Below are 23,169 nucleotides of genomic sequence, written 5' to 3' on the forward strand. Positions count from 1 at the left end.
TAAGACAAAGAATGAACAGGGCAGCATGGGGAAAAGGCCTTGGTTTTCCTGGCTTACCTTAAGTGCCCAAAAGACAGGGAGTCATAGCAGAGAGGGCGGGACCCCAAACTTGGTGGAAAAACCCTTCTAGGTGGAAGATGAACTGGCACCAAGCAGACCATCATGCAACCCAGCCATTCTCCAACAAACCCAAAAGCTGAGGAATGGTCATTCACTAACAAGTACTGAGGGAGAACAAACTTCTCAGCCACAGTGGCCAGCCAGGAGGGTGATCTTTGGAAGAAAATGGTAAAACCCAAAATGGCCTATTCCTATGGGCAGCCCCTGCACAAAGAATGGTATGTTTGTGTGTAGTGGGGAGGTGTCCATCTGCTGGAGTCACAGACAGCCCTAGGGTGGACTCAAGAGGCTTCTTGGTTCTATTCTGGGCCACAGCCTTGAGTTGCTGGGGGCTTGGGTGAGCCATTTCCTGTTGTTTGAGCCAGTTTCCGCCTGTGGGAGAGGCTATGATGCCTCAAAGGTCCACGGAAAAGAGATTTAAACAGCCTGTGGCTACAGAAGCTTAAAATCCTTGGAGTTCTACAACTTTGGCTTTAACATTTATTTCAGCCAAAAATGATTATGACCTAAATTAATGAGACTATAAAAATTATCAATTTTCCCCAAAATGTGTCAAAAAATATTAGCAGTTTTAATTCTGGAACATTAACTGCTCTTTTATCAACAAAGGTACTAAAAATGGTTCATGGGTGAGGAACTTCCTCCCCATGGTTAAAAAGGAAGTGAAAACAGAACTGGGGCCTTTCCCATTCACTCCAGCTGTGGCTATGGGCCCTGAGTCCTCTAGGAACCCCACACTTGGGTCCTGTGGCCCAAGGCTTGGCATGGGACAGCTTTGTCTCTCTGGGCCTAAATCCAGGAGCAGTAAGTACCATGGAAACATTCCCCAACCAAGCAGCCTGGGGGCCTGGCACCTAGAAGCTGCTCCTCCAGCCCTTTCCATCTCATTTGTTCACTTCAGATTGGAATCTAGCACCATAAGTAGCAAGGTGGTAGCACCATAAGTACCTTGGTGGTAGCAAGGTCCTTTTCCCAAAATCAACCTAAGCCTCCACCCCTCATCGTTTCTGAGCACAATGCTGTTCACCATGACCCAGCCTGGAGTCACAAGGCCCAGAACACACCTGCTAAGCTACTTACCAGATTCCCTGCGGAGGTGGCCAGTGTGGCTGGGGGCCTTGGCATTTCTATTACTTCTCCATAATCAACAACATCAAAGTTACTCTTCCAAACCATCACCTGCCAAGATCAAGAGGGACAGAGAATGAGGGGGAGAGAAACTCCGTGCCAGCTTCTTCTGAGAAAATGGGCCCAGAGGCCATTTCTGAGCCATGGTGTCCACTCCCGACATCCCAATTCAACTACAGGACCTGTTCCACCTCCCTGAGGACCAGGCTTTGGGCACAAGCCTCAAGAGGACCTCGATGACCCACCAGAACAGAGTGTCACTGTGCTGTACCCCCAGGCCATGGCACTTTCAGTCCTTCTGCCTGGGGTATCACAGGATCAGTCTCAGCATCAGAGTCAGTAGTTATTTAATCTATTTGTTCTTGTTCCTTGTTTATCATCTATCTCCCCTCAAAAATGGAAGCTCTCAAGGGAGGTGGCCTGGCCTTGAACACTGTGGGAAGTGGTGAAGACACTGTGAAGCCCTAAGCAGTGGACTCAGTCTGTGCCTCGGAGCCCTCCTCCAGGAAAAGGGGATGATCCCAGTTCTCATTTCACAGAGCTGCTGGGGCCTCATACGACAGAGTTTGGCACACAGGCAACTAGGGAGTGCTTGGTAATGCTCTGGTTATCCCAAGGCCAAGCTCAACCATAAAAATCTCGCCTGAGTATCTTCCTCTGAAAAGGATCTGTCCTGCTGCTACTCCGCAAAATTGGAAGGAACTGCCTTGGTGGGGAGCAAGAGCACTCCCTGCTGGATGTTGTCAGCCACGAGCAGCTGGGTACTTCTAGAGCTACTTCCATGGTTGGGCTTCACAACAGGAATTATGGAGCATGGTCAGTGGAGGTCAGAGTAAACAAACACATCCACACAAGGTGAATGCTCAACATCCCTTAGACATCATCTCTGTCAGGACACAGGTGCAAGCCTGGTTCTACAGGAGGCCCCTCACCACTCCCTCCCTGAGCAGCGTCACTGTTTACTATGCCCAGAGAGATGGGCACCCTGGATCTTTCATTCATCATTTTATAGTCAAAACATTTGCAGACACACACCTTTGTACACAAAGTCCTTGTATGACTGTGCAGACCTAACTGGTAAATAAATTCCTAGAAGCTGAGTGGCAAGCATAAATGTGAAGAGATAGTATCAAATGTTACACCAAAGAGCTCTCAAGCAGACTTCTGAAAGCCAGTCAGGGGGAAGGTACAGTAGTGCACACCTATAATCTTAGCAAACACAGTTTTTAAAAGGGCAGGGTAATGGGCCAGGGATTTAGCTCAGTGGTTCCAGCCCCTGCCACGCAAGCCCACAGTCCAGAGTTCGATCCCCGGTACCAAAACAAAACAAACAAAAAAAGGACAAGGTAGCACTCAGGAGGCTGAGGCAGGAGGATGCTGCAAGTTTGAGGCCAGCCTGGAATACATAATGAGTTCACGACCCGTCTGAACTACACAGTGAGACCTTGTCTCAAAAAACAAAAACAAAACAAAAAGGGCTGGGTAAACCCAGTGTAGTGGTAGATACCTGTAATCTCAGCACTCTGGGAGTCTTAGGCAGGAGGATCACAAGTTCAAGCCCAGCTTGGGCAACTTAGTGAGACACTGTCTCAAAAAAAAAAAAAAAGAAAAAAGAAAAAAAAATATATATATATGTATGTTATATACACACATAAACAGATGTGTGTGTGTGTGTGTGTGTGTGTGTGTGTGTGTGTTTAGGAAATGGGCTGGGGCTATAGGTCAGTGTGAAGATCTTGGGTTCAATCTCCAGTAGTACCAAAAAAAAAAAGCTGGAGATATAGCTCAAAGTAGAGTACCCTGGCCGGGGATTTAGCTCAGTGGTTTTGCCACCTGCTGCGCAAGCGCAAGGACCTGAGTTCAATCCCCAGTACCAAAAAAAAAAAAAAAGTAGAGTACCCTAGATTCCATCCCCAACACCAATCAGTCAATCGAGGCAACCAGAGAGCTCATAGTCTGGCTGCCTGAGGAAAGGTTAGAGCAAGTGTAAACCCTACTTTCCACCAGGCACTTGGCTGTGAATTTATTATATTTTATTTACCACAACTCTATTTACTGTTTGTGTCTATTGCAGCAGCTCCTGTGTCTTTTAGGCAATAAGTCAGGCCTCCATAGTCACGGAAGACTTGGGACACCCCTCTGCCTTCTGCCTCCTTTGGCTGCTAGCACATAAGGACTGGTGCTGGAGTGGGAAGACATCTGCTATTTCCTATCTAGGCTATGGCCAAGGAGCCCCCCACTACCCTCTGCCTTAATGGCAGAGCCTGAAACCAAATCAGTACACTTAGCTGGGGCCAGGACTCAAGAAGGGCTAGTGGGACTGCCTGTGCTAAGTTGCCTGAGCCATGGCACTCAAGCATGAAAGTTCTCAGCAACCCAGCAGGTCAAGAGCGGCCCATAGCAGCTGTCCTTTTCTCCCTTCCCCAGGAGAATGCAGTTTTCTGGACAAGAAGCACTGCCCAGATAGTCTGGGGAGAGGCTACAGGCAGGCAGACGCCTCAATGCTCCTGGCCTCACTAGAGCTGGGCTGTGGGCTAGATCTTAGTGGCAGGGTGCCCACCAAGACAGGTCACTGGCATTTAGCAGCCTGGGCAGAGGATGCCAGGGTTAACAGACTGAAGCCTTAACATAAAGGGCAATGAAGTGGGACAGGAAACCTCAAAATGTCCTCTCTCTGCAGCCAACGATACTGAAAATGTTGCCCCTCCAACAGTACACAAAAAGCAAAGGGCAGCAGACCACGAGGTAGAGGCTCCCAAGGCAGGGGCATGGCTCAGGTCCAGTGTTATTCCAGCTGTGCTATCTACTGGGATTCAGTTTCCTCATCTATAAAATGAAATAAAGAGGACTTGTCCCAAAGGGCTATAGTGAGGACTAAATGAGGTATGATGGTCTTGTCACATTAACTATATTACCAAACCTGTAGTAAGCAGCCAATAACTCTTATCTATTGGTTTACCAAGATGATCAAAATATATGGTGAATGTTTAAAATAAATTACAGTAAAAAGAACACTGCTGGCTGGGTGTTGTGGCACATGCCAATAATCCCAACACTCAGGAGGTCGAGGCAAGAGAATCGCTGTGTGTTCTGGGTCAGCCTGGACTACACAGTGAGTTCACAGTGAGCCCGAACTACACAGTGAGATCCTGTCTCAAAATAAAATTAAAAAAAAAAAGACACACTGCCATTAATCCCCTTCCAAATATTCCCCCTCACTTCAAAATCCTCTTTCATGAGTGTATTTACAAGGTGTGATTAAAAACACAGTGAATGCTGTTGCTGAGCACCATCCAAAGAAAAGACAGGCTTGTAAAAACGTCATGGTGTGTCCTCATCCACTTTATTAACCAGATCTGGTACCATGAGGCTTCTGGCTATTCCCCAAAGTCAAAATAACCATGAAAGGCAAATATTTTAATTGATTCAGGACCTTAAGGCAGCCATAACAATGCTACTACAGACATGAAAAAGGACTTCCAGAACTGCTTCAGAAAGTGGCAAGAATGATGGGGTGTATTTGAAGTGAGGGGAATTAATGGCAATACATCTTTTACTGTAAAAAATTTTTTAAAAATGTTAATATTCGCCATAATTTCAGTAATACCTTGCATAATCAGGAAGAAACCTAATTTTAAAATTTCAACTTTTTCATGGCACTAATGACGCAGACTCCTTCCAATCCATGCTAGTTTGAATAGCGAGGGCTTTTGAAACTCTGGCACAAAGCTAGCACCTGCAAGAGACCTGCTCTGAAGCACCAAGGGCCTTGGACCTGAGCACCCCAACCACAAGCTCCAGCAGGGCCTTTGTGGTCACTGAAAGTCACCAGGGCCCATCTCCCAGATGGCCTCAAGCCTCCTGTTGGGTTCTGAGCAGGATCAGTACAGAGGCCTCAGGCCATTGTTTACTCACCTGTTCATCAGAGCCTCCAGAAGCAAAATACTCCCCAGTTCTTGAAAAGGCAACAGTGATGGCAGGTCCCTAACAGAACAAACAAACAAACAAAAGTACCACAGGTCATCTAGAGTCTAAACACACAGGAAAACTAGCAGTTCCTGAATGATGATAGCCAGGGGACAAAGGACTGAGCACTCACTCAGCCTCCAGTCCTCCTCAGCCCCAGGCCCGGGAGCTTGTGTGTGGCTAAGTGCAAGCGCCACTGAGGAGACCTCCAGACTATGGGATCACAGATGGGCAGAAGTGAGTGAACATGACACAGCTCACATTGACAGTCCTGGCTTTATCATCATACTCATGTCCACAATAAGAAGCTAGAGGACAAAGAGATGCACTGATTTGCCCCAGGCCACAGCACTGGGACCAGAACTTACCCCTCTGATTCAGACTATGTTCTTTCCCAAAAGAAACTGTGCTGCTGACTAGAGAAGTGGAAGCCCCAAAGAAGAGCCAATGGCTAAGGTGAACAGGGCACAGTCAGGGCCCCAGGCGACAGGTAAGAGGCTGGGGTGGGCATTACTGCAGGTGCCTGGGCAGTGGACCAACGTGACACACCCCTGCAATATGCATGCCACTTGCCTTGTGTTTGGGCCTTGGGGGAAAAAGTACCCACTCTGGCTTTCAAGTGCATGTACTTGGAGGCCAGCACTTGGATGGTTAGTGAGCATGTCTTGGCTGGGAGGAGCGTGTGATCTCCTGACAGAGAAACATGAACATGTTTCTTCCCTCTCTGCCTGAAATCCATTCTAGAAAGATACATCAAGAGTCCTTCTGGCCACACGACTACAGCCACAACTATCTCTTCCTCCAGCTGAACTTTCATTATGACAGTACCTAGCATTCTCTAAGCAAAAGTAGATAAAAGAGGTTCTTAGATGAGGACAGCATAGCCACTGTCACAAAGGCCACCTCAGATTCTCCAGGCCAGTGCAGGGAATGGCAAGAGTCCCCTGCCCATGGAAGGAGCTTCCAGCAGCAAAGCCTCAGCTAGAGACAAGAGGAATGCTGGGAAGCACCTTCCACTCAATGCCAGAGAAGACCATGTATGGCTTGGGCCAGAAAGGAACCCCAAAGCCAGGGACCAAGGCAGTTTCTGCTCCCCAAGGAGAGATAGGCAGGTAAAGAGGTGCCACCCTGGCTCAGGCACATGGGGCAGGAGGGCACATGCCTACCCATCCTTCCAGAATCCACCTACAGCTCTTCCTCTCAAAGGTACTCATAATGGAGTAACAAGGAAGAGTACAATGGCAGCTAACAGTGGCCCAGGGCACTTTACCTGAATTAACCCACTTAATCCTCTGAGAACAGTTTGTGCATTTACTCTTCCAAGTGGAGGGAACAAGGCCTGGGGGGACGCAAAGCCTCCAGCCTGTGCTTGCTTGTCACCTGCCTCTTCTCCACCTGGGTGGAGCCACAAGCCTGGGTATGCCCTGCCCCCCAACAGCCCCAGGAATCCTATACTGTCATTAACCTGGATAAAGTGGATTCACTTTTACTAAAGGGGAACATTCCCTAGGAACAGCTACTGTGAAATACCAGGTGCAAGACATCATAGGCCATGGGATACCATTTGCGCAATACCAGCTCTGCATGCAGAGCCTGAGTGTAAAGTGGGGACAGGGCTGAGTCACTCAGATATCCCTCCAGGTGGATAGTTAGCAAGAGGTTAACAGGCCTGGCTGAGGAAGGTGGTGCGATCTCAGGTAGTCTTTACTTGATTCTTGGAAATATCTGCCATTTTCACGCTCTGAATTTTTTAGTAAGTATATAGCATTACTACAATATAAAAATAAAATAAAATGATTTCGAGGAAAAACAGGAAACAAAAAAAAGAGAAGAAAGTTTCAAAAAACATAGACCCTTTCCCCCACCAGAGCTTGCTGAGTAATGGCAGGTTCCCAAGAAGGCACAGCAACTGAGGGACCAAATATACTTGCAAGCCATTGTACTTTCCTGTCATCACTCAACCACCAGATGCCAACCTGGGATCAAGATGTCAGAGGCAGAGCAGTGACAACAGCAGGAACTTCACTGAAGAATGTGCTCACCAGCCAGAAGCTCAGCAGGACAGGGACCAGACAGCAGGTATTAGGAGCCCTCCAGGTCAGGAGCACTGGTGCTTTCCCCGGGACCAAGTTTCAGAAAACTCAAGAGTGGGACAAGTGACCAGCATACCATGTGAGGCCTGCAGTCCTCCCAGGCAGGGCCCATTTACCAGGAGGACCTCAAAGCTCCTCCACTGGCACCTCTGCATTCCTGGAAAGAACAACCTTCCAAGGAGGCTCCTGCTCATCAGTCCATGGCCCTCACAAGCTGCCTGAGGCATCAAAGGACAGCATGCACAATAGTTGTCCCATGAGTGGATATCACCTAGTGATATGGCCCTCTTGGTTTATATAAGTACCTACTCATGCTATGATGTTTTCCCAATGACGCATTTCTCAGACCATGCCCTTGTTGGTAAACACCACATGACTGTAGAGACTGGACTCTCCAATTTGACATGCTTTGAGGTTTGGGCTGTGAGGGCCCAGACAACGTCATCCAGGCTGTCCTGGCCAGGGCCTCTCCTTCTCCCCTCACCAACACTCCACCCCACCAGCCTCATCAGTGTTCCTCTGATGCTGAACTAGAAAGCTCTTCTCTTTCTCTGTGCTTTCTTTCTATAGAGCCTATACTAAGCTCTTAATTCAATGATTTTCAATCTTTCTTCATTTTAATAAATCCATTTAAGGCCACAGATGTGCCTCTGATGACTACCACAGACAGGCCCCAGAAGTTTCCATCACTCAGAGCCCATGGTGATTAGATTGTAGTGTGACTCTCCCCTCCGCCCCGCCAGCAGGCTACCCATTCTCCTCACCTTCCCGCTAGACTCACTGAGGCCCCTGCATGATTGAGCTCTGACCTCTGAGCCACAGCAGCCATGGTGGCAAAAGGCCAGCCGGGTACTCCCACCTCCCACACCTTGTAAGAGCTGTGAAATGTTTGACTCTCATGTACCCACCATGCCACCAAACAAACAGGATTGTCACATCACATGCCCCTGAGTCAGAAGGAAAAGCTGAGTGGTCATCAAACAGACACATAGACCGAGGGGGCCCAAGAGGCCTCTGAGCCCAGTGCTCAGGCAGAGAAACTACAACCCCGCCCACTGGGCTGCTTCTTCCACAAACCCCCACTGGGAGCTCCTGCATGCATTTGCCAGCATCTGCTGTGGGCTGGGCTCTTGTGTCTGAGTGGTGGCCCCCAGGGTCATCACAGCCCAGTGAACAAGTGTGGCCTCTGTGCAAGAGGTGTTGCTCAGGAATAGTGAGACTCTCTTCCAACCATAGCTCAAGACACCTGCTCCCAGCTCTCAACTCTGGGTTGCTGGCAGGGAACAGAGGGTCGGACTGACTTCAGTTTACTCAGACTGGAATAAATGAGCATTCTCTTTCCTCAACTCCTCTCATCTCTCCCAAAAGGAGCCAACCATCCAAGCTCAACATGAACTTCCTGTGTATCAAAATAATTCTCCCAGCCAGGTGTGGTGGCAGAATGCCTATAATCCCAGCACTTGGGAGGCTGAGGCAGGAGGATCGCCACAAGTTTGAGGCAAGCCTGGGCTACATAGTGTGTTCAAGACCAGCCTGCACTACACAGCGATACCTTGTCTCAAAAAATAAAAAACCAAAATGATCCTCCAAAATGAAATAACTGGACAAGAGTCACAGAGTCTTCACAGAGGGAGACGGACATTCTAAGAGTCTCTTCGGCCTGGAGCAGCCTAAGGGGCAGCCTACATGCCTAGAACCTCTGTCAAACTGTTGCCTCCTCTCCTCAACAGTGAGCCCCTTTGTTGCCACTTCCGTAGCCGTGGCCTAGGGCCTGGCATGGCACAAGCGCCCAGAAAACACCGGTGGGTCCCCTACTCAAAGCCTTGAGTGCCCACCACTGAACAGTCAGCAGCCCGTGTGAATCTGGGCTCACAGTGAGGCTGCTCACCCTCACTGTGGGCCAAATGAGGTGCCCAGAACCACATGCAGCTCAGTCACTACAGCGACACACTTACCAACTACACAGCCACCAACACCAGATTTAACTCCCTGACCACAGCACGCCCACAATCCTCTCCCAAATAGCTCTAGGGGATTTAAAAACCAACGAGCATGGCTCAAGATTATATTTCAGCAAAAAACAGAAAAATAAGTCTGTACTTCTAGCACCTTGCCCCACACCTGCCACATGGAGCTGTGAGGGTCTCGCTTGGGGCATGAGGTTTCAAATGACAGCTATCATTGGTAGAAAGCCTTCCCTCTCCTGCCCATGTTCCCATCCATAAAATGAGGCAGTGCACCAGGATGACGCAACTCCTTTGCAGCTGACATCCCCACATCTGCTTTACATCTGGTCAGAAGCAGGGTCCCCCTTTCCTCCTGCTTAACTGTCCCCACCATGGTTTCCTGATGCCTATATGTGTGTGTGTCCTCTAGGAGTCAGGGCTTGAAGATGACTCAATGAAGGGGACAGGATGAAAGGGCTAGAGACCAAAGCACCAGGCCAAGGGGGTCCACTAAGTAGAGCAGCCGGCAGGGACAAGTGCATTTGAGTCAAGGGAGTTGCCTCAGCCCACTCACTGGGGGATGACTTCAGGAGCCGTGTGATGAGAAGACAAAGCAAATCTTTTGGGGGAAGATGACAACAACTCTTAAGCAAAATACAAAGCCAGAGAAATTCCTGAGAGACACTGTGGGTGTTTGAGAAGAGAGGGAATCAGGCAGGCTCCATCTCAGCAAGAGAAGCTGACAGCCAAACCCTGTGCCCAATAATGGGGTGGCTATCTTCAGACTCATTTTCCTAAACAACACTGACTGCCCACCCACTCCACCCACAGTGCCAGGACCATGCCCATAACAGAAACTTGTAATGGCTTTAAAAAAAAAAAAAATCACTCATCTAAAACCGGGTATCATTTTCTAAGAACTGCAGTAGAGAGGGACTGTGTGGACCTACTGTGTGCTGTGCTCAGCAATCTAGACACAGCCCCTCCCATGATAAGGCAGATAATGGGATGTCAAGGCCACAGATGAGGAAAGAAGATCAAGTCAAGGTCTTATCCAAGGTCTTGCTCTTACTGTCTTGTCACATAGTAAGTAGCAAAGCTGAAATGGTCAGCTCCTGATACCTGAGCCCTTTCCTCCACTATCTGCAGCCTCCTGAAGCTCAGGCTGCTCAGCATAAATACGATGGTTTTTCAAAACCAGAGATGGTAGGTACAAGCCATTTCTGAAAATACTGGGGTTTTTCTTGAAAACACAATATCATCACTGACCAGACAAGGCAGTATGAACTTTCTAAACACATCCCAGGACTTGGCCTCAGTCAAAGAAGATGCTTACAAAAGTGACCAGAGTTGACTCTGATGTCTTGGGGCAATGGCTGAGGAAGGAGTACACTACACCACATCCAGGCAGGCAGCATCCCTGACCTGTCCACTCTACCCAGAGAGGCTCCTATCTGAAGCTGTCCTGTCCCCATTGCTGAACAAAGGGTCAGTGTCCACCCAGGGTTGCTCTGAAAACCTGCAGCCAACTGCTGCCTCTAGTCATTGCTGAGTGCCCTTGAAGCTGGAGCAGCCAGGCCATCAAGGGGGCCACAGCCCAGGCAGGTCAGAGTAAAAACATGGCCCACCTAGCTCTCTGGCCCACCACTCATGTCACTCAGCAACACTCACCTATGGATGCCTCTGAACAGCCATGTGGACCCCAGGCACAGCCAGGGAGCCCTGTTCTGCGGAACAGCTGAACAGTCCTCCTTTGTAGCCCAGAGTCACAAAGCCAGGACTACAGGAGGAGCACCAGAATTCTTCAGGCCCACAATAAACATAACCAAAACCCATTCCTGCAACAGTTATTTTAAAGCTTAATCCCAATGCGGTAGTACAGTATTGGAAAGTCTGGCCTTTGGGAGGTAAGTGAGTCATGTGGGCTCTACCCTTATGAATGAGAAGAGGTGCCCTTATAAAAAGGGTTGGTCAGAGGGAGGGATATACCATCCAGGTGCTCTCTGAGAAGCAGACAGCAGCCTTTCCCTGGTGCCAGCACCTTCATGTTTTACCTCTCACCCTCTAGAACTGTGAGAACTAAACTTCTGGCCTTTATAAATTACTCAGCCTCGGGCATTTTGTGACAGCAGCCCAAAGTGGATCTAAACAATCCCCTAGCCCCACAGAGTGAGCCTATCTGAATAAAAGTGCCTCCAAATGGGCTGGTAGAAAGTGGCCAGTGATGTACCGGAGAACCACCAAACTGTCTGCATGGCCAGACTGCCCTTCACACCTGCATATGGGTCTAGCTCAGGAGACCCAGAGGCTATGCTGGGTGATCCTGATCTCAGCCTAGCACTTGGCATGTTCCTCGGTTTTGGTGCCCTCTGTGCCTTATGACACCACAGAAAGGTATGCCAGGGGCAACTCTGGCTCCAGTGCTACCCATCAGCATTATAGACCTGGGCTGGGGATATAGCTCAGTGGTGCTGTGGCCTGCCTCACAAGCACAAGGTCCTGAGTTTGATCCTAGGTACCAAAAACAAAAAACAAAATAGCATTATAGCCCTGACCCTGCTCTCTCCTTTGGGGGACCCTTCCTCACAATCTCCACAGAGCACTGCCTTCAGAGCAGGACACAGAAGTGCTTCCCCAGCACTCAGAGAGGCCCTCTGTCCTGGTCCAGGTCTGCCTCATTCCTGCAGCAGCTCTCTGAGGCTGACTACTCTGCTGACTTCACCCTCAACCTGTACTATTCCTCTGGCCAAAAGTCAGTGGTCCTCCCTCCCACAGCTCTCTTGGGGATACACCTAGGAACTACCACCGGCAGATCCTCCAATCTCAAGCGAGAGTTTCATGAAGTTTCTCTCCCACTGGCCCAAATCAGGGTCATATAGCAACAAGACTGGGACACCAGTGGCTGTGAAGCCAGCTGGCATCCTACTCAGACCAGTGATCCAAAAATAAGAGTAAAATCACAACTCAAGTGTAAAAAGCCACGTGTGGAAGACAAGAAAATATGGTAGAGTTAGCACTGATGTAGGTCTTTGTTCCAGCTCTGCCACTCAAAGATTCATGAGACCTGTGAGAGTCCAGGGAGCTCTCAGCTTTGTTACCTGGACTCAAGAGTGCTTTCAAATCTGCCAAGCTCCTCATCTGCCCAGGAGAGAATCTCTGAGCAGCCAGGATCCACTTGGGAGTCCTAGGGCTAAGCTACATAAAGTGGGACGTGGCTGGTAACAGCTGTGGTCAATCAGGTAGTTGGCCATAAGCCCCTACATTACCACCTCCCAGAACAGAATGTAAAAGCTCAAGTCGCCAAAGAGCCCACCTGCACATCTTCTTGGAAGGATGAGGCAGAGAGCCTCAGAGTACCAAACTGCAGACTCCCTGGTCACAGCCCTTGAAACTGCACAACAGCAGCCCCTGTGATGTGACCCTTTGCAGGATAGTGATACATAGAACTTCATTCTCAGCCTAAGCCAACCCTGCTTGACAGCATCTCACAAACTCTCATGAGTCACAAACTGACTGTTTAAAGGCCAGCCTTGGGCCGGGGATTTAGCTCAGTGGCTCCGCCGCCTGCCTTGCAAGCGCCAAGGACCCGAGTTTGATCCCTGGTACCAAAATAAAAATAAAAAAATTAAAAATAAAGGCCAGCCTCAAGGAGTTTTGCCCCTTGGGATGGAGCAGAGCAGATCCCACTCCTGGTCACGCATCTCCATAAACACTACAAATTTAGTCCAGCCAGTGGGCGCTGTTTTCACTAACTGCCCAAATGAAAGTTGCTCAATTGCATCTTCCCTTGGGAAGCCAACATTAGCTAGCTTTGAACTATCTCAAACCCAAAGGGAGAACCAGGAAGATGAACTGGGCTGCTCAGGGTAAATATGCTCTTTTGGGCACTCCTGCCTCATACATGCTCACACACTCATACCCCTATGCCAGTTGGGCTCTTCAGTCCTGATGCTATTTCCACTTAAGTGAGCACCCCAAAAGAAAGCCATTTCAAGTCAGCCATCCCACACTGCAGAGGGGCAAAGAAATTGGACCCAGGTCTGCCCCATATGAGGGACTTTCAACCAGCCTCAGCTGTAGAAGCCAGCACCAAGCTGCCACCACCAGCTAGGAGTGCATGGTGGTCTCACTCAAAGTGAAGGAGCATAAACAGAATTAGCATTCTCTAGGAGACAAGGATTAAAACCAGAGCAGGGATAGAGCAGAGTCAGGGAAACCTTGGGCAGCCCCTGCCTTCCTGAATCAACTCAAGAACCCTGAGGAAGTCAGGCGCAGGGGTTCCCACCCCCTGGCACTTGTAGTACACCCCGTAATAGGGCTTGGCACTATGGCTATTCCAGGAGGAAGAAGAGCCCCTAAAACCTGTGGCAAGGCAATCCTAAATTTTTACATTAGATAGGCAGTTTGAGGGGTTACAAGTAGAAAGAAATTGGGGCTTCATACCTTGACTCCTATTTTCACTGGAGCTGGACCATGGGAGACAGAGGCAGGGCCTACCCACTTCATTCAGTGCTCCAGGTACAGTACCTCCTAAGACTCAGCCTGCCTCTCCTGACTCCTAACCCATCTCAGCCTGCTTTCAGCTCTATCAGCCTCCCCATGGAGTCTCCCAATTCCCAGGCCATAAGCCCAAGGAGGTGGGACCATGACATCCATTTTATCTCCCTCCTGCTCAACCTAGTGAGCTAGGGAGCAGACGATGATGGGACACATGACCACATTAACAGAGTTCAACTTCTTTCTTTCTTTTCCCTGCCTCTGGCACTGTGAGCTTGGTGCCCTGAGGAAGAAATAACCCAGCATTTCCAAGGAGCCATTTCCTAGACTCCATGTCCCTAAACAGTCACCCTGTCCCTCAGTCCGGTGTCCAGGTTTAACAGAAACAGCTGCACAAGCAGGCTCACAGTCCCCCTTCCACTTTAAAGGAGAACAATGTCAATGGGTTTGCCTTTGTGTGCTGCGTGCTATGCCCAAACACTGGGAAGAACATTTTAGATACCACACTGATGTGTTCTCAGGTGAGGGGACATGGCTGTTTAAAGGACCCTCACAAAATGAGGAAAAGCTCTAGTAATTACTTGATAAGTACCCATGTACACAGTGTTTCTGAGAAGTACCTTTGTTGTACTAATGGGGAGCAGGTAAAGTTTGCACGGCAAGCAACATTTGCATGGCTTTCACATGCCCTCCTATTATAAGGTCCAAAACTCATAATACATGAATCTAAATAATCAACTTGCCCAAGGGTTATTAACAGAGATGGCTCTCCAGGACTGACCAGATGCATATCACACCTGGATGTCCCTGCCCAGGGAGAAGAGGCCATCGGTCCTGAACACTGGGCTTGTCTCTGACAAGGAAGACAAAGGCAGCAAGATGCCTCCAGGTCCCACAGAAGCCAAAGAAAAGGCCTACATCCCTACCCCCAAGCCATGGCCAAATGGCCCCCATGTACCTAACTCAAAAGGCAGTGGAATCCCAAATAGCAGCTCAGAGAGCTCTGGACTAGACATTCCACACCTGGCTGCTGACCCAGGACACAGGAGCACCCACTCCCAGGGGCTTCCTTGGCTCTTGAGGGCCTACCCTACTCTCCATTCTGTCTGGCTCTGGCTCACAGGTGGAGAAAGAGACAAACTTAAAATCTCTGGGCTCCCTGTCCCACTTGCACATGGTAACTATTCTCAACAGGTGATAAATGATCTGCTTGGCAGGAGATAGCCAGGCCACAGCTTCCTGGTAGGGGTATGTGAGAGGCCTGAAACCGGGCCAGCTGCTGGTGAAACAGCAGCCCACCTTCCAGAGCTGGCCCACACACTGGCCACAACTTATCCAGGGAGCCCAGAGTACCAGGTCCTTTGAAGCCTGCTCAGATAGAAGGCCTCTGCTCCTACTGTTCAATTCCAGTAATTCTCAAACAACAAGTATGCAGATTTCTTTCTTTTGCCTCAGCCTAGCCCAGAATTCCCTCTGCAAAGAACATGTCACTGTCAATGTCTCTAAAGTCATGGATATCAGCCCAGCCCAGAATCCCCAGGAATTCTGATGGTGACTCAGGGCATGGATTCTAGGGCTCTACTCAACCACATCAAAGGATCCCTGAGGCCATTAGGGAACAGATTCCATTCAGCCCCTTGAGGGGAAGTTCACCAACCATGCCCAGATGGTGCCCATCCCACACCCCAAACAATTTGATCCCCCTCAAATAAAAGACCCAATCAAAAAATGGTCAAGTAAAATGAATAGACACTTACATGTACAAATGGAGAAAAAGTACATGAAAAAAAATGTACAGCATATTTGACCATTACAGAAATGCTGATCAAAACAACACTTGACAGCCCATTTTACTCCAGAAGAATGATCATCACCATAAACTCAAAAATCAAAAGCTGGTGAGATCGTGCGGATAAAGAAACTCTTCTACATGGTTAGTGGGAATATAAACTAGTACAACCAACATGGAAATCAGTACAGAGATTCCTCAAAAAACTGAAAATAGAAATTCCATTTGACTCAGATATAACTCTTCTAGGTATCTTCCCAAAAGAGTTAAAGATACCATATTATAGTGATACACGCAAATCCATGTTTGTTTGGTTTTTTTGGGTACCGGGGATCGAACTCGGGTCCTTGCGCTTGCGAGGCAGGCAGCGGTACCACTGAGCTAAATCACCGGCCCCTGCAAATCCATGTTTATAGCAGCACAACTCACAATTGCTAAATCTTGGAAACAATCGATATGTCCATCAACAGATGAATGAATAAAGAAAATATGGTATATACACACAATAGAATACTACTCAGCCACAAAGAAGGATAAATTTAAGTCATCTGTAGGAAAATGGATGCGCCATGAGATCATAATGCTAAGCAAAATAAATCAGACACAGAAGGTTAAATATCACATTGTTTCCTTATATGAGAAACTCAAAATACAAATAATTTAAAGAGCAAAATAAGATAGACCATTGGAAACCAAGAAGTAGACTTTTTGCAGATGGGAAGAAGATTTGGGGATGGAGGGACTGGGGAGGAGGGAAGTGGGAAGGCGATGTAAAAAGGACTAAGACAATATGTGTATATACCAACTCCCCACTATGAATGCATTCATTATGTATCAAAAGCATGTACTAAAAAAAAAGGACAGATTTCGCCTCAGCCCCACTCCACACTCCTCAACACCAGGCTGATTCCCCCTCACCTGATGCCCATGGAGCGTGTAGAGCAGCCGGCCCTCCATCAGGTCCAGGATCTTCAGGGTTGAGTCACTGGAGGCTGTAACCAGGTAGTTTCCCGATGGGTGGAAAGAGAGAGCATTTACTGCTGCACTGTGTACTGGAGTAAAGACATCAGTCAGGGGCTAGCCAGGAGGGCTAGAGAACACAGTTAAAACCTGAGACAGGCAAGTGGGGCTCTGCACAGGCCAACAAGGTTGGGCCAGGAGAGCCATTTCCCAGAAGAGCTGTGGGTCCCCCCCCACCACCACTATGGATTTCTCAGGAAAGTGTCATAACCAAGGGATGAGAAAAGACTCAGCCAGAGCCAAGAGTGGGCAATGCAAGACACAAGGAGGAAGAAATACATGTGGCAAGGCAGAGGCACCAAGTGAGCTCTTCATCGTCTCACACAACAGCCAGCAGTCAAGCTGCAGCAGAAGAGAACACTCAAACATAGGGTTTAATCTGCTTTACATTGTTACTTTTGGGAAACCAAATGGAAAACCGGCTCTTAAAATCCCAATATGATGCTACTGTCCTACTGGAGGGGTTGGAGGATTCATAAGCAGGAGACTAAGACACTCTCAGGAGTCAAGTCAGGCTTGGGCTCCCATCCCAGCCTTCCCACTGGCCCCCCTGGTGACCCTAAACAAGCACCCTGACCACAATGACCCTGTTTCTCCATCTGTACCACAGTGCCCATCTGCCAGGGGTACTGAGGGGATGCTACCAGGAAAAGCTCACAGAGTAAGCCTTAGACCCCAGTGCCAACATGAGTGTCTCCCCTTCTCTGCTAGGTGTACCGTGCAACTCCAGGTCTTGTCATTTTATTCACTGAGCAGCTCTCTTTGTCCCACCGTCCCAGCTCAAGCCCAACATCTGCCCTCATATCCCTCACTCTGCAAGATCCACCCGCCCCAGCTCTACTGGGTCGCCCAGCCATAGAGCCTTTTCACCCCTGTTCCCTATGGGCCTAGAAGACTCTTGCTTTCCCTGTCCCCTGACCTTAAAGCTCACCATTCAGAGTCACTACCCCCAGGAAGCTTCCCCTGACCTTGGGTCCCCTTCACTTATCCTTCCCAAGTACTACAGGCATCTTACTAGTTCACTCTTCACCTTTGTGTGCAGCTATCAGATCCAGATTGGGTCTCCCATCAAGCAGGGGCTGAGTTGAGACCCTGGGTCACTACACAGCATGGGACTCAGAAAATGGGTAATAAGCAGGTCCTTAGGCTGTTTGTCCAGAACCCCTGAGGGTTATAGAGCCATTCCTCAAGGCCAAGGGCATGTTCAGGGTGGAGCTGGTAGAACCAGCAGTAGATCCAAGGAGGTTCATGTGGGCAGACCAGTGTGAGGACCTTTTCATTACAGCCCCTTAGGAGTTGCTGCTGAGGAAGGCTGTGCCTCCATACCTACTACCACAGACCTGGTAAGAAAAACCAGTGGGGCTCAGATAATCACAACCCTCCCACGTCTGCACTGCCACAAACACAAAGGCAAGTTTGAAAACCAAGCCCTCATCACAGCACTGAGAGGCTGCAGGAACCACTGCTGGGCCAGCAAACACATTCAACATGAACAGCCGTCAGCAGAGTCCCCCAGATGCCAGTCCAGCTGATGTGCTGATGTGCTGGGGAGTACGAAGACATGCTCCCAAGCATATCAGGGGAGACAGCCAAGGCTTTATGTAACAAGATATTTATATCTGAACAACACTCTCCAAGTGCCAGGAATTCCGAAAGGCTGCTGGAGAAGAGCTGAGGGTCTCTACAGCTACTATAGAGGCAAAATACACAGACCCTACAGCCTGCACTGGGATGAAGGCCACTTCTGCCCCACTTAAGACAAAGCTGGTAGAAGACCAGTTATAGGAGCATGGGGCAGGGGAAGGAATCCTCAGGGAACCCCAGCACCAAGACTACAGTCAGTGTGGTCACCACACTTTTGGTCCAGCCCAAAGGAGAGACTCTCCCTCAGGGGAAAGTCAACAAAAGCCCCACTCCACCACAAATGCCAGGAATACCAAACACTTGGAGCCAGTTACTCCCAAGGGGCTCAGCCTAGCATGCCAGGCTTCTGGAGATGCCCCATTTGCTGTCCTGTCTCACCTACTGGCCTTTGCTCCCAAACACCAGAAACTGCCAGTGAGTGGGCAGCTGGAACCTAAGTAGAGCTGTGAGTACCCACAATCCACTCTGCCCACACAGCTCAGCGTGAGGAGGCCTTCAGCAAACCTGGCCCGACAGGCTGGCTCCAAAGTGAAAAGCTAGGTGTCCAAGTAGAAGGGACCTTTCTGAGATAGGCCATGCCAAGACCAAGCTCCATCTCCACATCCTGCCACAAGCAGTCAGTTCACTTTCAAGCACTGTGGTGTGTAACTGGTGTTACCAATGACACAGTGGGCTCTGGGTTTCCAAAGAGCTTTGCATTCATGCCTGAAAGTGCTCTGATACTAGCAGCAAAGGATGCCATAAATATTCCTCTTTACAAGTACCACATAAATGCCCACCTTGGGATGGTAGCAAAGAGCCAGATAAGTTGGCCAGATCAGGTGTGACGGTGAACCGCACTGAATACTTTCCATCTCAAAACAGCAAATAAAGGGGGCAGCCCTGACCTGTTAGCTGCTTAAAAACCGTCCAGCCAGGTGTTGTGGCACACGACTGTAATCCCAGCAGTCAGGAGGCAGAGGCAGGAAGATCACTGCAAGTTCGAGGCCAGCCTGGACTACAGAGCAAGATCCTGTCTCAAAAACAAAAAACAAAAACGAAACAAGCAAAAAAACCCTCTAAGACAGGACTTGGGGAGTGGCTCAGTGGTAAAGCATGCATGAAGCCCTGGGTTCAATTCCCAGCACTGCATTTTAAAAATAAAAGAAAAAACTAAAACCCTCCAAAACCACACCTTGGGTAGGGTAGAGGTACAGGGATATGTTAGGGACCAGCGGCCAGAGAACTTGGGACTCAAGAGTTCCAACTCAACCTTCTGGAGAAGGACTGGCCAAGTCTCTCATCAGCTAGCCAAGGATTCTGTTTATCCTAGGGACCCAGGAATAAAACACTGTAGTCATTACAGTACAAAGAAACCTGTGTGGGAATAGTGGGCAGAATGCCAGACTGGGAGGGCCTAAGCTGGAGATCCAGATTCACAACCTCCTGGCTACTGGCCATGGGCAAGCCTCATGCTTCTCATTGGTGAAATGGGGAGAAGTCCTGCCTTACTAGCCACACAGGCTTGTCAGAAGATCATGGACCTGCAAGTGCTTATAAACCACAAACACGTTCTGGATGCTGGGATGGAGGCTGCCGCTCAGATGTCTGAACAGTCTTACTGTGGGGTCAGAGTATATGGAGTCAGGGCTATTGGCACTCCCAAGAATCCGCCACCCTGCCGACTCCTTACTGGATTGGGAAGTCAGAAGTGCTTTCTGCAATGACAAGCCAGAGCCAAGAAAGTTCTCGCCTTGGAAGAGAGTTGGCCAGGCTGAGGCAAATGGTGCCAGCTATCTGCTATAGCCCAAAGCCTCAAGCAGGCTTCAACTTCAACCCAGGACAGAAAGTGGCCTCCACAGAGCATGATCCCTGGGTAGCTGGACATACACTGCAATACAGTTAACCAAATTCTCTCAGAAGAGCCCACTAGCTACTTAGGAAGTACCTAGCATACATGGAGAGTCACCAGGGAAGACCCTGGACATCACTGTATCCTTAAAATCTTTCTGGGTTTCATAGGAATCAGGAACAGAAAAGAGATCAGGCATCTGCTACCACAGTGTTGAGATCTCTTCTTGGGGAATTAGCCTCCAAAAGACCCCATGGCACCTGTAGCGGCAGGAGCCTCCTGGATAATGGGTTTCAGCTAAGGAGCTCTCTGAGAAATCCCTAGACCTGAGCAAACCTGGCCAGGTCCCTCCATCAGCAAAGAGGGTGAGAAGTGTCTCTCCTATGTAATAAGCTCTGAACCACTGAGCCCCTGAAGGTGATCCTCAAGGCTGGGAGATGAGTTTGCTCCCCTGTGAATACCCACCAGGTACCTTAACATTGGACAGGGAGCTCAGGAGACTCCAGCTGTGTTTACAGGGTGCACCAAGTTCCCCCAAGACTCCGATCTGCCCTAGAATGAATGGCTAAGAAACAAGGTGCTACAGCCTCACTGAGGAGTTTCATCCCATGAGGTAAGGACAGCAACAAAAGCAGACTGAAAGCTTCAGGAGGGACTGTTGGCCATGTGTATCCAGGCCCACTCAGCACTTAGCTCTGAGCCTCTGGAGCCCTGCCATCCCCAAGCTCCAATGAGGACCAAGGGCCCTCTCCTTAGCACCTACCATCCTCCTTGCCTACTCTGGCCACCTTCTGATTACTCCCTCCATGAAACCCCTCTCTCGCCAGGGATTTAGCTCAGTGGTTCCACTGCCTGCCTCACAGAGGAAGGACCCAAGTTCAATCCCTGGTACCAAAAAAAAGGAAACCCCTCTCTCCTTCCTCCTCTGCCCCCACCCTCTGGAGCCCTCCCATGCTGGAGATGGGACTCAGGCCCTTCACTCTGGCTACTTTGTGGAGCTATTTCTTCTGTGGCCCTTCACTGGTAGGACCCAGGGTATGGCCTCGGCCTTTAGTTCATGCCAAATCCCAGGCCCCAGGCATCCCCTCCTTCCTCACAGTGTTAGCTTCTGCCTCTACCCGAACTCCACAACCCAGCCCCTGGGCCTGACCACACCCCACTGATGCAGGCCTTCACCTTGACACTGGCCATGGACAGCTACCAGGTGGGAACACCAGCCTCCTGTGCAAGTAGACCACTGCTTTTCTCTCAGATAACCCTCATTCCTTCACTCCCGAGTGACAGGCCATTGGACAGGCTGCCAGTCTAGCCTTGTCTTTGAGACCCTGGGCCAGAGAGGGCATTCAAGGCTCTCCCCAGTTAGATACCTGCTGCTGTGTCCCATGAACATCAACCCAAGTTCCTGATCCATCCAGGTTGGGCCTGGACTCTCCTGGGGTCACCTAGAGAACTTCTCCTCTCAGTGCCAAGATTCATATGCTACAAGACACACACCCAGCCCTGACTCCTTTACAGAAAGGAAATAGCCTGCACTCCTGACCACTGTATCACCTCATCACCTTCTCACCCCATCTCTCCTGCCCAGGCTCCCCCTGCTCTGTACCTACCCATGGACAGAGCATTCCCAACCCTGGCCCTTAACTCAGGCCTGGCCTAGAACAGAAGAAAGACCTCTAGGCCTGGAGGTGGGGAGGGCTAGACCCCTCCAAGTGGAGGGCAGACCCTGCTACTGTTCTGGTCTAGAAGACTGAAAGCATCAGTGACAGGCACCAGGGCTCACTGCATAGAAAAGACATGGTTCTTATGGTTGGGCCCTGACACCTAGTGGTGGTGGAGGATACTGCGGGCCTTGACCAACCCGGCTGGCCTCAGCAGACCAGACTGGATACCAGGAACAAGACTCCATCTCCATCATGATCATGATCATGATCATGATCATACCTTATTCCAAATTGTACCAGGTTTTTTGGGGGAGGGGGGTACCAAGAATTGAATCGATCCCAGAGACTTTGGACTGGGATATGTCTAGAGCCCTTTTTAAATGTTCTGAGACAGGGTCTTGGTAAGTTGCCCAGGCTGGGTTCAAACTCACAATCCTGCGTCAGCTTCCCAGAATCCTGGGATTATACGTGTGCACTGCCATGCCCAGCTCCTATCAGTTCTTGATACAAACCAACTCATAAACCCTCCAACACCCATGATACAGGACTTATCAATGTGCCAGAAGCTCCAGGGAGTTAAAGGACCTGTCCAATATCACAAAGCTGAGAATGCAGAAGCTAGCTGGGTTCTACCCTCCACTGTTGTCCCAGGCCAGGATCTTCTACCCTTTCAAGGGAGGTCAGCTCACCTTAGTTATCCCAAGAAGTGCTGTCTTTAAGCATCTGAGACAGAAAGTGCTTGTGAGAGTGCTGGGGGAGCTCTAAAACTTGAGCCCTGAACCTGTATCACTCACCCACCACCACGTTTCCAAAGGCTGTAATTAAATCAGAGGCACAGTCCTGGGCCTGGCTTCCAGGCCTCGCCCTTGATTAAATCAACCTTCTACATGGCTCATGGCTCTACACCCATAGAGGACTCCATGAGACCAGAGGTGCCCAAGGTCCCACCAACACTGACCGCTATGGACATCTCTGCCTTCATGGCCCTGAAGGGCAATCTCCATGATAGGGAGAGAAGAGCAGCACTGGCAGCCACCAAGAACTGGCTCTCAAGGAGAGTCCCAGCCAGACCCCCACTGAGGATCCCCAGCTGCAGTACTCGTGAGACTCTGTCATCTCATAGCTAGCACCAAAGGGCTTGGTAGAAGCCAGGAGGTAGCACACTTCATCTCCTGGCCAGTGCTCCAAGCCAAGACAGGCACATCAGATTCTATTCAATCCTGTCTATCCCAACAGACCAAGACTCAGCACTCTACTGAACCACCACAGCAATGAACCAAACAGCCAGCACCAACACAGTCCAACATGGCTGCCCCTAGGCCCAGCAGGCTGTCCAGCACTCACGCTGATAATGCTGCAACAGCCGGTGAGTCCGTACATCCCACACCTTCACAGTGTTGTCCATGCCGGCAGCAGCAACACATGTACCACTGGGATGGAAGTCCACATAGGTGACAAAGCTGGAAAGACAAGG

At 49.6% G+C, this 23,169-nt stretch overlaps 1 protein-coding gene across 11 annotated transcripts in view; it reads right to left on the reverse strand.

Annotated features, from left to right (window-relative positions):
- The window catches only part of Poc1a (POC1 centriolar protein A), a 76,238-nt gene that overhangs the window by 43,239 nt on the left and 9,830 nt on the right, over positions 1-23,169 (reverse strand). For 10 of the 11 annotated variants that reach the window (XR_015440802.1, XM_021241281.2, XM_021241199.2 and 7 more), the window contains exons 6-9: positions 23,040-23,155; positions 16,458-16,591; positions 5,164-5,232; positions 1,201-1,299 (exon numbers count right to left, since the gene is read on the reverse strand). Coding sequence is in view for 10 of the 11 variants with exons in the window: in XM_021241281.2 (XP_021096940.1) it covers positions 1,201-1,299; positions 5,164-5,232; positions 16,458-16,591; positions 23,040-23,155 (418 nt within the window). In the remaining variant the exon portion in view is untranslated. The remainder of the gene's footprint in view (positions 1-1,200; positions 1,300-5,163; positions 5,233-16,457; positions 16,592-23,039; positions 23,156-23,169) is intronic. The other variant, XM_021241238.2, reaches the window with a different exon arrangement.

Source organism: Heterocephalus glaber, unplaced genomic scaffold (genome assembly GCF_053883595.1).
Source record: "Heterocephalus glaber isolate CG9 unplaced genomic scaffold, H.glaber_assembly_v1.0 deba00001504, whole genome shotgun sequence".
Taxonomy (NCBI): Eukaryota; Metazoa; Chordata; class Mammalia; order Rodentia; family Bathyergidae; genus Heterocephalus; species Heterocephalus glaber.